We start from the raw sequence: 14,218 nt of genomic DNA on the forward strand, positions 1-14,218 counted from the left end.
TGGAAATAGTCAACAGAATCAGCAAAGCCAGTATGTATACAAGCTGTATACAAGACAGTGTTCAAACCAAATTTAAATTATGGATCTGAGAGCTGGGTTAGAAATAAAACACTTTACCAAAGACTAGAGACCACAGATATGAGAGTCCCGAGAAAGATTAGAGGGATGAACAGATGACATAGTGGCAATAGCATATTAAAAACAAGGATATTAGGAAAGAACTTAACATTGTTAGCATCCAGAAATGTGTTAGCAGAGCTAATCTCAGCTGGCCTTGTCACTTAAACAGAATCGGATAGGAAAGATTAGCAAAACAAGTGTTCTCTGCCAGGTTAGTAGGAAAAAAGACCTAGAGGAAGACCAAGATATAGATGAATTGATACAGTGAAAAGTGCCTTAGAAGACAGAAATATAAGATCTGATAATGTTGGACTCTTGACAGGTAACAGATTGATTTGGAGGAAAATTGTAGATAGGAAGTTATGATGTACTACTATCATATCCTGTACACCTCCTTGAGGGTTCATATCAGGAATTTGATGCTGAATGTATTTTTAGCCACTTTGGTTTAAATAAAATTTTTGGTAATACCATATAATGATCAGTTTAATTCAAAGCCTCGATATGCTCTTACATCTAAAATTAACTCTGCTAATTTAAAATTTGCAATACTGTATTCAAATAGTCAATTACTGATTTGCATCCTCCAGTTGACCAAGTATATTTATGTATTTCCTTGTGTTTAAACACTGAATTCGTTATTCTCATATTATTATAAATGACAAAATCTCACAGTCTGTGACCATTTTGATTACATGTATCTTCGCCAAATTTATTTATGTTTATTTTGCATTTTTTGTTTCCTATTCTGGCATTTAAATCTTCTGCTAGTAGCAAATAGTCGGTTTTGTTTTATGGCATTCTGTAATTCTTTATAAAATATATTACTGTCTTCTTTTCCCTCTTCTTGTGCATATGCACCAATTATTATGTGGCCTCTCAATGTCTTGATTTCTATTAGTCTTTTGTTAGAATTTAATTACAATTTAAATTCAGGAATTGTATTGGAAAAATAACTAGTGAAGCTCAGCAGATCATAGGATTAATTAAAAGTGGCTTCACTTGTAGAAAGGAAATAATGATATCCATTCTACAAGTCTTGAGTCAGAAACAATAATATAGCTCTCAATTTTACTCACCACAGTTTTAATTAATGTCAAGAAAATTCTGACTATTTTTGAAAAGAATGACTAAGAAAAGAAAGCGTAGAACTCTTTGTATAACAATAGTTATGAGAACTGTATTGTAAATCAAATGAATTTATCTACCACAGGAGTTCAAGGCATGTATAATTTAACACAGCAAGGAAGTCCCATTCTTTAGTCTGTACTATGATGAAACGGCAGCACAGCAGATTGTTTGAATCCCATTCAGTTAGCTAATCAAAGGATATAGTTTTATACATATGAAAAGGTTGTGGTTACCAAGAGACTGCTTCTCTGCTATCTTACCAAAATTTTCACATTTCCTCTTAAGCGTTAAACCAGCGAAAGAAATATTTTTGCAGAGGTTTTAATCTTAAGACAGCTGAGCAAAGAAAGCATGCAATGTGCATGTTAGTGACTGTGTCTGACTTTAAACATCACATTAGCTCACTATGAATCAAGTAAGCATTAGGCTAAAGTGTCTTTTATTTATTTTTAATTGTTGTTTGAAATACCTATGGGCTTTTTTTTTTTTTTTTTTTTGGCTAATAAAACTAGTTTGTTCAATTAGACTTTCTAGCGAACAGAAAAATATGCATCCCTGGTCTATATAATCTATAGACTATACAACTAAAGTACTCTCAATATCATTTGCATTTACATATTTTCATAGTTAGCATCATGCATAGTCCCAACATTCTTCCAATGGATATTCCATTTCTCGATGGCTGTTTGACTGGAAAAGCTCGGAGTTCAATTCCCATTATTATCATGATGATTTTCATTATTATCATAATGATTATAATAATTACACAATCATCATCATCATGTCAAATTAGCCAAGGCTTTCATTCAACTTTTAAAGGTCACATGGTCTACTATACATGTCATGCATGTGTTCTTTAGCAGTTTGCAGGGATTAAAAAAAAAAAACACCTTTTACATGTAATTGAACAGTCCTATAAATTAGTGGTTTTTTTCAACTTTTAAACAGAGGGGAAAACTTCCCCCTTTTTTTTTTTTTGTAAAATTCTTGGGCGGCCAACCACTTCATAAGAAGCGTCTTGATCTAGAGTTTTCTTAACAGGTATTTGATTATAATAAAACGTAGTTGTTCTAAAACAACTTTCTAAAATAAAACGAATTTGAATTATACTTCAAATCAAGCTAAAAGTAAAATACAACAAAAAGATAAAAAAAGTACACATTTTTTTTTTTTTTTTTTTTTTAAGTACAAGGTTTTTTAAAAAGTACAACTTTTAATTTCTAACTTAATACACCAACGACAATAAAATATTTAGCGACATGGCTGGGAATTTTTTCAATATGTGGAGTATTTTGAATGCTATGTTAAAATAATTGGATGAAATAACAAATACATGCGAGAGTTCATTTAAAAAATAAAATAAAATAAATAAAAATAATAATAATGCCCACTTCAGATAATACTTCCCGCTGCCTGGGAATGTAGTGTAAAGTGATTAACGCGATGATTCCTGATATGCCATACAATAATAACGTTTACTAAAAGCTAATAGCTGCATTCTTTTTAATACAAAATGCATAAATCACACCTACTTGGGTCATCTTGCGCATTACTAACCCTAATTCGTAAGATGGCATTGTTATTTATCTTTCAAACAAACGCCTTTGAAAATAGAGCCAACTATTACTAATAGCACCCAAGAAACATTTTATGCAAAACATGTACATGTGCTAGTAACAGCGCCATAACATGTTGCGGCAATTTCAAAATGCTAACACGCATACACGCAAAAGTTTTTATTTAGCGCGCAGGTTTTATGCCACTAACACACACAAAACGGCAAAGCATAAAAGTTATCTAAAGTAGGCCAAAGGGAGAAACAACAGCATGGGTTTAAGTTTGATAAAGAACACTAGTATTTTCAATTTTCGAAATTGTTCCATAAGGTAGTTTGCTCAAGGGTATGCTGGAGCCAAATTAACCACAGTCAGCTAAATCGTAGCCAATCGCAGATGTAACACATCTCAAAACAGATGTAAAAGTGACTTGAAAGTAACTCTAGTTCTGTCATATGACTAGACGAAATACAAACACCAAATTCACGAAGGTCGATTGCGATATCTTAAGGTGTGGGGGGAAGGTTGATTGCGATATCTTAAGGTGTGGGGGGAAGGTTGATTGACGAATACACACTACGGATTTAAAAATCTCCTAACGCCTTTTCATTCCATAAGCAGCCAGACTCAAAGATGAAATAAATACTTAAATAAATTCTCTAACACTTTTTTATTCCCTTAAGGGAGTGGATGGGCTTTTAGCTCTAATTAACTTATTGAAACTGGAGATAGCCATATTCCACCTTTAGCTAATCATAGATAGCTGGCCCAAGACTCAGTGATTTTAACTGACATTCAGGGAAGAGAGTATCATTCTCCCAATACACCCAACATCAGGCCAGTAATATAACAGGGACAGCCATAAAACAGCCTAGCAGAGACTCCGATAGTATTCAAAAAGTCAGTCACAAAAAAAAAAAAAAAAGAGCTCAAGGAAATTAATTAAAACAAAGAAATGGCCATGGATGCAGAGACCAAGAAAAGGGAAAGGATACCGCCCACCATATTACAAGACATAGTACAGTGGACTGCACTATCCTGAGCTCTGAAAATCCGTAAATAGGTTCAGATGGGCTAAGAACGCCAACGAAAGCATATGCATTCAATCGATAATCACCGACTACCCGCAATCTCCAAATTCATGGGTGAAAAAAGAGTCAAATACTACACCTTTGCATTGAAAAGCAAAAAAAAAAAAAAAAAAAAACTGAAGGTGGTGGTGCTGTTGGTATTATTGAATCAGTGACAACAGAAGAAGTGGAGGTCGATCTCCAGAATCGCAGATTAGAGATTGACACAATGAGCCCATCAAAGTAAGCCGGTTATGCTGGTCGAAATCAATAAAGAGCAGCACAATTTCTTTGACCTCACGACTGTGATCATCAAGCCAGAATCTTTGTCGAAGAGCATCAAATGGCCAGTGCCACCTTTTCCAAAACTTTGGCCATTCACATCGCTGATGTATGACCGAATTTCCTTACGTTAAGTGCTGGAAATCATGCAACGACTATATGCAAGAAACAGAGAATAGAACCGACAAAATGTTCCAACTGCGATGGACCACACACACACACACACACTACAAACTATAAAGGGGAAAAGGGGAAGAAAATACCAAATCTCTAGGAAATTGGAAAAACCAACTCAGGTATAGCTGAGAACAAGATGCAGTAAAACCCATTGGATCCGATAAAATAAAAAAATAAAAAAAAATCAGCTAACGCCTTTTATTCCCATATAGGGAGTAGGCGAGGCCTTTATACCCTATCTAGCTTTTGGAGACTGAGTGGGCAGTTCAATCTCCACCGGTTGCCAAACAGAGATAGCTGGCCCATGTCTATCACTAATTATAGGCAGCCACCGATGAAGAGGCTTACAAACAAGTGCTGCCATCTTTTGGTAACAAACCCTAACAGGATATATTACTGTTTCAAATAATGTGGGTACTACGGTCAATTTTCTTGAGTTTATGGGACGAAAAATCCGAGTTTCCGGGAGAAAAACCCACTTGCCTGTGCTAGAGATCGACTAACTCGGGAACCGGTCGAAAATAGGCTTAGAAAAAGTTCTTCCAGTCGGCGACTAGACTTCAACCTAAGTCTAATTTCGAGCGACCAAGCACAGAGGAAGCAAGGGTCACTTCCACTGACCTACCGCATCCAACGCCGAAAAATCCCAACATGCACAAAAAAATTTTTCTCAGGCAAACGCCTCATAGACGGAAGTGATGGAGTCTAAAAAAAGTAACAAAATCGGAACCTTAGCAACTCAAGGGATTCGAGGCTTTCTGGTAGATATGCTTATTGGACATTACAAATACAATCCCAGTCAAAATGCCACAAACTGTATTGCGAGATAAATGCAAGCAAATCTCACACTAATCAATTTCGTTAACTAATGGTTAACGAAAGTGGAAGACTTTATTTCATTCAGATCGTTTAATGGAATGACAACAGCCAATGAAACAAATGCAGCAACTTCAATAATTCACGACGAGCTACCTAATCCTGGTAAACGAACCGTATCTCTGTGCAGCCGACAATCCAAGGCTCAGAAACTGCAGTTTATATCACGACGACTTGCTGGCTTTCAAGGGAGGTGGTACGGGTATCTTCATCACACACACACACAACACTGAGCAAAGTGAAATAAAACCTCAACCGATAACATCGAGATTACAAGAGTGGATATCCAGACAGCCAGTGCAGATAACTCGGTCTACTCTGTGTACAACTCTACCAGCAAACGGCTACTTGAAACCGACTTAGTGGGGATACTAGATATGAATTGAGCAGTGCAAGTAGCAGACGATTTAACGAAATCCTCAACGATTTCATCGCCACAAGGGATATCGAGGTTGTGGAACCTCTAGAACACACATATTATGGCACGTCAAGAAGTCCCAGCGTTTTAGACATCGCCATATTCCGTAATTTCGCTCACCAATTCAGGCTTAACCCGTACCACCTCCCTTAGATTTGACCACAACCCAATACTACTTCACTTAAGCTTAGAATAAGAAAACACTCTTGACCACTTATTAATAATCAACTGGGAAAGCTACCTAACGCACTCCTCGAGTTCATGGTCAAATCTGAAGAGATGATTAACACTTCAATGCACAACTTGTAAAACAGATAACAACGGCACTCCAAGCTGCTACCTCTCAGTGCCACGCTCAAAGACCGACCGCCTCTCAAAAAGAAATCAAGAATCTCATGCTCGAGAAGAATAGATTAGTTGCCGGTAACACAGGACGCTGGCGCCTGAAGATTGCCAAACCCTCAATATAGCCATCAGTCCGACAAGCACTAAAGTGGGAAACGAAACTACCGTCCATAAACATTGCAGATCACTATGGAAAATGACAAAGGCTCTCAGAACAGACTGCAAACCCTTTCCACCTTCGATGGAATGATCAACATGTTTCACCACCAATCCGTGGTGAAACAAGTTTAGTCTATCATGATGCTAAGAAAGCAGAAGCGTTTGCCAACAGTTTAGAAAAACAATGCAGCTCAAACTACATGCATCCAGACCTTGATTTCTTCAGGAAAATACACACCAGCATGTACCACATGCTGAAACAAATATCCGAAATGATACTCAACCAACGTCACCCATTGAAATATGCGAAACAGTCAAGAATCTAAAGAACAGGAAAGTACCAGGCCCAGATGGCATTTCCAGCAAGGCTGACCATATTTCCTTGAGACCAAAACGGGACATTGGGATGACAAGAACGGGACGGGGGGTTATGTAATATTCTGTATTAATGAAAGAGTAAGTCGATAAAAAATGCTTTATTTCATAAACATATTGAGTTTACCATTGTTCTTCAGTGACAGAACTTACAAAAAATTTTAGGTAGACATAGGGGGGGGGGGACTGTATTTTACTAAGATCGTACCATAAATATTTCTTCAATGAAGTGATCTTAAGCAGCAAATTTCGGTCTTTCAATACCTCATCATAAAACTTCTTACGCTCGGTGACAATTTTGTCTTACAACTAAAATAGAGATCATTGCCTCATCACTTAATCTAGATTTCTCCTTTGACCACATACTGTTCATAGCAGAAAATAGACTCTCAAGAGGTGCTGTACTTCCTGGAAGATGAAGAATATATTTTACAATTTTACAAAGCATATATATATATATATATATATGCTTTTTACGTTAATCCCAGGCCTCCAGTAAGTAAGGTGGTCTCTCACTAGGCGACAAATTTACCTTTCACCTAAAGTTGGGTGGTTGGAAAGCAGATACGTTAACCATTCTGTCAACCAGGGAAGCATACTGTGAATGTTACTGCAAACTGAAACGTTTTATATTTATATTTAGGTCCATGTTGTAATTCCATAAATATGATTTTTGCTACAATTTTTATTACCGTAAATTCAAAATTTTAATGTGTAGTGAGCATATCTGAACTTTACAGTTGAAGTTTTTATTTTTGCCTTGATTAGCAAGCTTAATTTGATTGCATTTAATTTTTTTTAAATAAATTTATCCTTATACTAAATTATGACCATACCTTTTAATATTTTTTCAGTATTCAGAATTTTTGTAGCAACTATGATCATTTTCAGTGTTGAACGAATAAAAAAATATTTAAGAAGCAACTTGCACCAAAATAAAACAAGTGACCTGTCGTTATTATGCATTAAATCAGATATAATGGACTCGATTAATTATGACATTATAGATATATTTGCTAAAACCAAAGCTAGAAAAAAAAATTTTTAGTTATTGATTTTTTTAATTTAAATTTGAACTGATTTATTTTTCTTTTTTTAAAATGCAAATATATGTATACCAGTGTTGCATTGTGTTATTAAAATTAGTTATTATGGAAATGTTGACTTTTATTTTCAATAAACTAAAAAAAAGTGCTTATTTTTGAGGTCTCATGATGATGTTGCGCTTCGGGCTTCCAAAAACATAAATGCGGCCCTGGACATTGCCTGTTTGTAATACTAGCGGTGAACGCTCATTTTCTGTACTTAAACGCGTTAAAAATATTTACAGAATTCAGATGCATTTGAGAAATTTGTCAATTATGTTCATAAAAAACGATATTGCTGAATTATTAGATTATAAATGTATGATAGATAAGTTATATAGTTATAACTTATAAGGTATATATAATTGATAAATACTTCATTAAGTAAGTGTATAAAAATTTATTTGTGAATTACTGAATAATTTAAAGTCCATATTTTTTATAATTCATTTTATTTTTATTTATAAATATTTCAGTTACTGGATTTTGAAAATGGATAAAAAGAAATCGGGTTTTCAATATGGCAAACGTAAAGCGGAAAAGGAAGAAAGATTGAAAAAACAAGAAGGTGCATTTTTAAAATATCTTTACCGAGAAGATCGTAATCGCATATAAGAAGAAAAATTTCAAGATTATTTGTTGGATAATTCGTCCGTAGTTTCGATTAATGAATTGGAGAATTCTACAGATACCAAAAATTAGATTAAAACATCGAAGGGGAAATCTACAGATCATATGAGTATTGTTGATTCTGAAGCTGGTTGTTCTACAGATCCAATCATAAAAGGATTTCATTTTACAAATTTAAATTATAATTTATTTTCCGAAAGTTAGCAATAATAAAAGATTTTCAATGACTCATTATACTCGAAGACTATTTAACGGCGAGACAATGCAGCGTTTGTGGTTATTGTATTCAAAATCTACGGATTCTGCATTTTGCTTCTGCTGTTTATTATTTGATCAATGGCGGATTAACCTTGCTGATTCTGGATTGAGGGACTGGAAAAATGCTTCTTCTATTTTAGCTGCACATGAAAAAAGTCGAAGACATGTCGAAAATTACCATAAGTGGAAAGAATTAGAAATTCGAATAAAAGAAAAGAAAACCATTGATGAAGAGAACTTGCTAGTTATTAGAAAAGAGGAGAAACATTGCTTCAAAATTTATCATTTCGGGGAACAAATGAGACATTGTTTTCGCATGGAAACGGAAATTTTTTGAAATTTGTTGAATTTCTAGCCAAGTTTGATCCAATAATGAATGAACATCTTTGAAGAATAAAAGATAAAGAAACATATGTGCATTATCTTATCTTAGAAAGGATATTCAAAATGAAATAATAAACATCTTCGCCAATGCGATAAAAAAGAAAATTTTAGAACCTGTTGTTGCCGCAAAATATTTTTCCATAATTATTGACTTTATGTCCAACATTGGTCACACAGAACAAATGAGCATAGTACTTCGATTTGTAGACACTAGTAATAGCACGGCTTCTCTGAAAGAACACTTTTTGGGATTTATAGAAATAAAAAATACCACTGGAGAATTTTTATGAAATGAAATACTAGGAACTCTAGACAAATTTTCATTACCAATACAAGATTTACGAGGTCAGGATACGATAACGCCAGTAATATGAAAGGTGATGTAAAAAGTGTGCAGCGACGAATTTCAAATATTAACCCAAGAGCAATGTATTCACCCTGTAGTTCACATTCATTAAATTTAGTAGTGAATTGCACTGCTAATACTTTAGATGCCACAGCATTTTTTGACGCGGTACATCGTCTATATGTATTTTTTTCCGGTTCGACTCGTCGATGGGAATACCTCAAAAGACAAGTAATTTTACACTGAAACCAGTCTGTGATGCACGATGGAAAAGTCGATTGACTCATTAAAGTCCCCAAGATATAATTTATCCAATGTTTGCGAAGCACTGCAAGAAATATCTCAAGATGATAGTTAACGTGGATTAAGTGGAAATACCATGAAATTAGGAGCAAGTAGTCTTCTTAAAACTTTAAGGAAGTTCAAATTTATCGCATCCTTAGTAATGTGGTATAATATACTTTTTGAAATAAACTCTATAAGTAAACAACTGCTGAATACGAGCCTTGATATAAATGGTGCCATAAATTGTATTAATGATACAAAGAATTCCTTAAAGAAAATCCGAAATGAGGATGAATTTGAAAAGATGTTAATAGATGCGGAAAAAATCGCTGAGGTCTTAGGTGTAACGCTTAATTTTGAACAAGAAACAGACTTAGAAAAAAAAAGAAACAATTTGTGTATGAAGCAGAGGATGAATTCGTAAGATTTTAAACAAAAATTGAAGGTAGATTTTTATTTTTCAATTATTGATACCGCAATTGCATGTTGATGACAAATTCAAGCACATGTCTACAATTAACGAAAAATTTGGTTTTCTTTTAAATATATATGAATTTCAAAAAATTACTTCAGCAGAATTGCTTAAAAAATGTTTGATATTGGAAAATTATTTAACACATGATAATTCTAGAGATATTGACAGAACAGATTTATGTAGTGAATTACAAATAATAGCAAGGCGAATTCCAGAAAAGACTTCATTAGATGTCCTATCGTACATATGCAAAAATAATTTAGAAAATAGTGTTCCAAATGTGTTTATTGCTGAGAATTTTTTCGACATTGCCAGTATCGGTATCAAGTTCAGAAAGGAATTTCTCGAAATTAAAACTTACAAAAACTTACACTCGCTCTACAATGGCTCAGGAACGACTCGCTGGTCTAGCAATAATATCTATAGAGCATGAAATTGCATCTACAATCAATATAGATGAATTAATTCAAAACTTTGCCAAAGCAAAAGATTAAATTTTCATAATTTTTGTATTTAAGATGTAATAATTTTCTTGCTATACAGATATTAGGAGTAACCATATATGTATACAAATGTATTGGGTTTGATTAATATATTTTATATATCAATGTTCATAATATTATTTTTATAAATATCCACGTGTAGATGTGCGTGTGCTTGTGAGCATGACAAAAAAAAAAAAAAATATATATATATATATATACACACACACACACACAGCAATCCCTCAATAGAGCATGAAATTGCATCTACAATCAATATAGATGAATTAATTCAAAACTTTGCCAAAGCAAAAGATTAAATTTTCATAATTGTGTGTGTATATATATATATATATATATATATATACACACACACACACACACAGCAATCCCTCAATTAGTGCCCCTAATACGTTCTTTAAAACAGGCGCATTAATCGAATATGGGAAAAAGTATAATTCGTTCTTCAAATTTCTTTTTTGAACCTTAATTTTTTCATAAAAGAATTAAAAAAAAAAAATCAGCTAACGCCTTTTTATTCCCCATATACGGGGAGTAGGCGAGGCCATTTAGCCCTATCTAACTTTTGGAGACTGAGTGGGCAGTTCAATCTCCACTGGTACCAATCAGAGATAGATGGCCCAAGGCTATCACTAATTAAGCGGTACTCAGTGAAGAGAGACGGCTCAAATGTGCCGCCATCTCGTGGTCCCTAACACAATATATTTAATGTCTGAAATAATGTGGGTTCTACGGTAGATTTTCTTGAGTTTACAGGACGAAAAACCCGAGTTTCCGGGAGGAAAAACTTGCTTGCCCGTGCCAGAGATCGACTAACTCGGGAACCGGTCGAAAAAAGGCTTAGAAAAATTTCCTCTAGTCGCCGACTAGACTCGAAACCAAGTCTTCCTTCGTGCGGTGGCCGCACACCTTAATTCATAAAAGAATTAAGGTGTCTTAATTCTTTTATGAATTAAGACATACCTTAATTCATAAAGGGCTCAAGCATATTCAACAATAAGGCATATTCAGAATATAAATTTTATTATTCTACTTCTTAACAAAGAATTGAGCTAACGTAGTTTGGCGGGCATTTTGTCTCTTTTATTCATACAACCGACAGTATGGCCCTATTGCCTTTTCTACTCTTCTGCAAATTTTACTGCTTCTCTATTCATCAGGATCAGCTTCTGTATTGCTGCTTAAAAACTTCGCTTGTACGAAAAATATTATACGCCGCCATTGTTGTAATCGGCTTGCAGGTAATTTTTATGATCGGTCATAAACAGCGGTATTCTCTTTCCCGATTGTTGAAATCTTTCAACAATCGGGAAAGAGAATATGGTATACATAGAATAATGTGTGAAAATTAACGATAATTCATGAATATTTCCATGTTTAAAAATATGCCACTTGGTCACTGACATTTGCTACACAGATGTCATTTCCTTCAGTTTTGAGAACAGAGGACGCTGCCGATTGCTATAATCCGCTTGCAGGCAATTTTTAAGACCGATCATAAACAGCGGTATTCTCTTTCCCAAATGTTGAAAGGTTTCGATGTATGAAAATTAACGATACACAAATGTTATTAGGCGTTCTGGATCTGAGCTTTTCGACATATTCTCCTCAGAATATTTCCGCTATAAAATATTTATTCATAAAAAATGCTTAGAAAACTAAAATGACAAATTCCAGGAACTTCTAGCGGAACACAGTTTGGGAAATCCTGGTATATATATAGAAGTAGTGTAGTTATGCCATTAAAAATAACTCGGTAACTAAATTATTTCATTCTAGTGAGTGATTTTTTAAAATAGTTAGCCATAAAAATGTATAGACAGAAAAATTTTTAAAATCTGTAACATTTATTTTTAAGATGTATATAGGCGCACTAATCGAATTCAGGTATCGAAAAAAAATGACGCACTAATTACTGCATAGAGACAATGTATAGGGGTGCCTAAATTTTCTTTGCCTAGGGGCGTCAGATACTCTCGCATCGGCCCTGAGTATACCCTCTCTGTGGCATTTTCTCAGTTTTAATGATTCTGTTAAAGGCATGTGTTAATAGTCATGTCCAATTCACCTGACATTTCTATAACTTTATGCAGATGTTATCAGGTCCAACTGGTTTCTCGTTTTTCCCAGTGCTTCCAAACTTCCATTCTTGTTATGTTAGGAATTGACCCCATTACCAGATCTTCTCCATCCTTTTGTATATCACTATTTACGTCATTCATTAATTTCTCAAAATACAATTTCCATCTAAGACATCATTTCTTCATAAAGAATAGTACTATCCTCTTCCTTTATCATCCTGGCTTGGTATGCATTTACTTTTCCACTCCTTTTGTCTGGCTATCCCAAGAACACTTTTACAAGAAGACTATATCCAGACTTTTACAGGTTAGCATAGGCTTTAGATCTTACTACAGCTCTCTTTGCCTTGTACTTTGCTTCTCTACATTCTATTCTGTTATTCTCGTCACCTACTCTCTCCGTCTGCTTGGCCATTTTCTTTTTCCTAATACACTTTTGTACCTTTTCACTCCACCACCACGTTTCCTTGTCCACTCTAAACACTTTCCCAATATTAGAGATGTTTTCCATTTTGTTTTCCCATCTACAAATTGATTCATTTTCAGCAATCAGTGCTTTTACCTTCTTGATGAAATCTTCTCTATGATAATTTTCTCTCAGCTTCCACCATCTTATTTTGATGATCCTTTCACTTGCATCTGTTTTACCCTTTTTATTTCCACTTGAAAGAGTAGAAGCCTGCACTGCTCTAAAACTGACTCTTCCAGTATTGCTTTACAATCATTTACCTCCTTCATATATTCTCTTTCACAGAGTATATAATCTACCTGGGAGTGTCCTCCCCACTCCCATGCTGTAATGTCCTTTTTTTTTTTTTTCATTTAGATATAACCTGTAAAACTGCAAGCACTAAATTAATTCTCTTAAATCAATATAGTTACAAAAATTCAACACTGTTTGCATTTCAAACAGTTCACAAGTTCAAGTGACTACCATCTACAGCAGCCACTCTAAACAAATCTGCAGATTATCTACATGGCACTGGCTAAAAATAATTGATTGGAGTGTATTAAATTGAATATGTGAGCGTAACAATGGAAGAGATATGGAGAAATTACTAAATAAAATAAGTACAAGTTATCATATAATTTGCTTTAATAGCAAGTTCAAAAATTGACTGTACATTAGAATTCTGAAAGCAAAAAATTCTATGCACACAGTTATTAGGCATGTATTCCCTTTTTGACTGTTGTATACACAGCATAAAGTAGAGTGACTAGACGTCCCATTTTTAATGGGATTGTTCCTATTTTTCAGTCACTGATCTCATTGTTCCGTGAAAATGCAAGCAGATACCAAATACTGTTTTTAAAAACGCGTTCCATTTTTCATCTTTGTCATAAACTCTATGCAAAATGAGGTTTACCTATTTCCAACAGATGGCACTTATAATCCATTCAGATAACAATTTCAACGAAAGTGAGATCGGCAAGTTTCACAATGGATGAGACTTACTTTTGCCTATCATCCCAAAGAAAATTCTAGTAGGGGAAAAGTGGAAGCCTTTTTCAAGTTAAAAGGATGGCTGATAAAAGAAATACAGGAAAACCTGATCCTTGTTGTAGGCCTATACAGCAAAGTAGGTAATGAAATTCACAGTAATATAGAGAAAAGAGCAGAAGTAACAGTGGTAAGTACCTGCTTGATCTCTGTTCTGGACA

At 34.4% G+C, this 14,218-nt stretch overlaps 1 protein-coding gene across 1 annotated transcript in view; it reads right to left on the reverse strand.

Annotated features, from left to right (window-relative positions):
* The window catches only part of mRpS6 (mitochondrial ribosomal protein S6), a 36,089-nt gene extending 33,160 nt beyond the window's left edge, over nucleotides 1-2,929 (reverse strand). The window contains exon 1 of the mRNA XM_090409343.1: nucleotides 2,784-2,929. Within this exon, the coding sequence (XP_090265469.1) occupies nucleotides 2,784-2,828 (45 nt within the window). The 5' untranslated portion in view covers nucleotides 2,829-2,929. The remainder of the gene's footprint in view (nucleotides 1-2,783) is intronic.
* Nucleotides 2,930-14,218: the final 11,289 nt, after the last annotated feature.

This window comes from Typopeltis vanoorti, chromosome 19 (genome assembly GCF_054136105.1).
Source record: "Typopeltis vanoorti isolate ZY-2024b chromosome 19, IOZ_Tvanoo_1.0, whole genome shotgun sequence".
In the NCBI taxonomy this organism is placed as follows: Eukaryota; Metazoa; Arthropoda; class Arachnida; order Uropygi; family Thelyphonidae; genus Typopeltis; species Typopeltis vanoorti.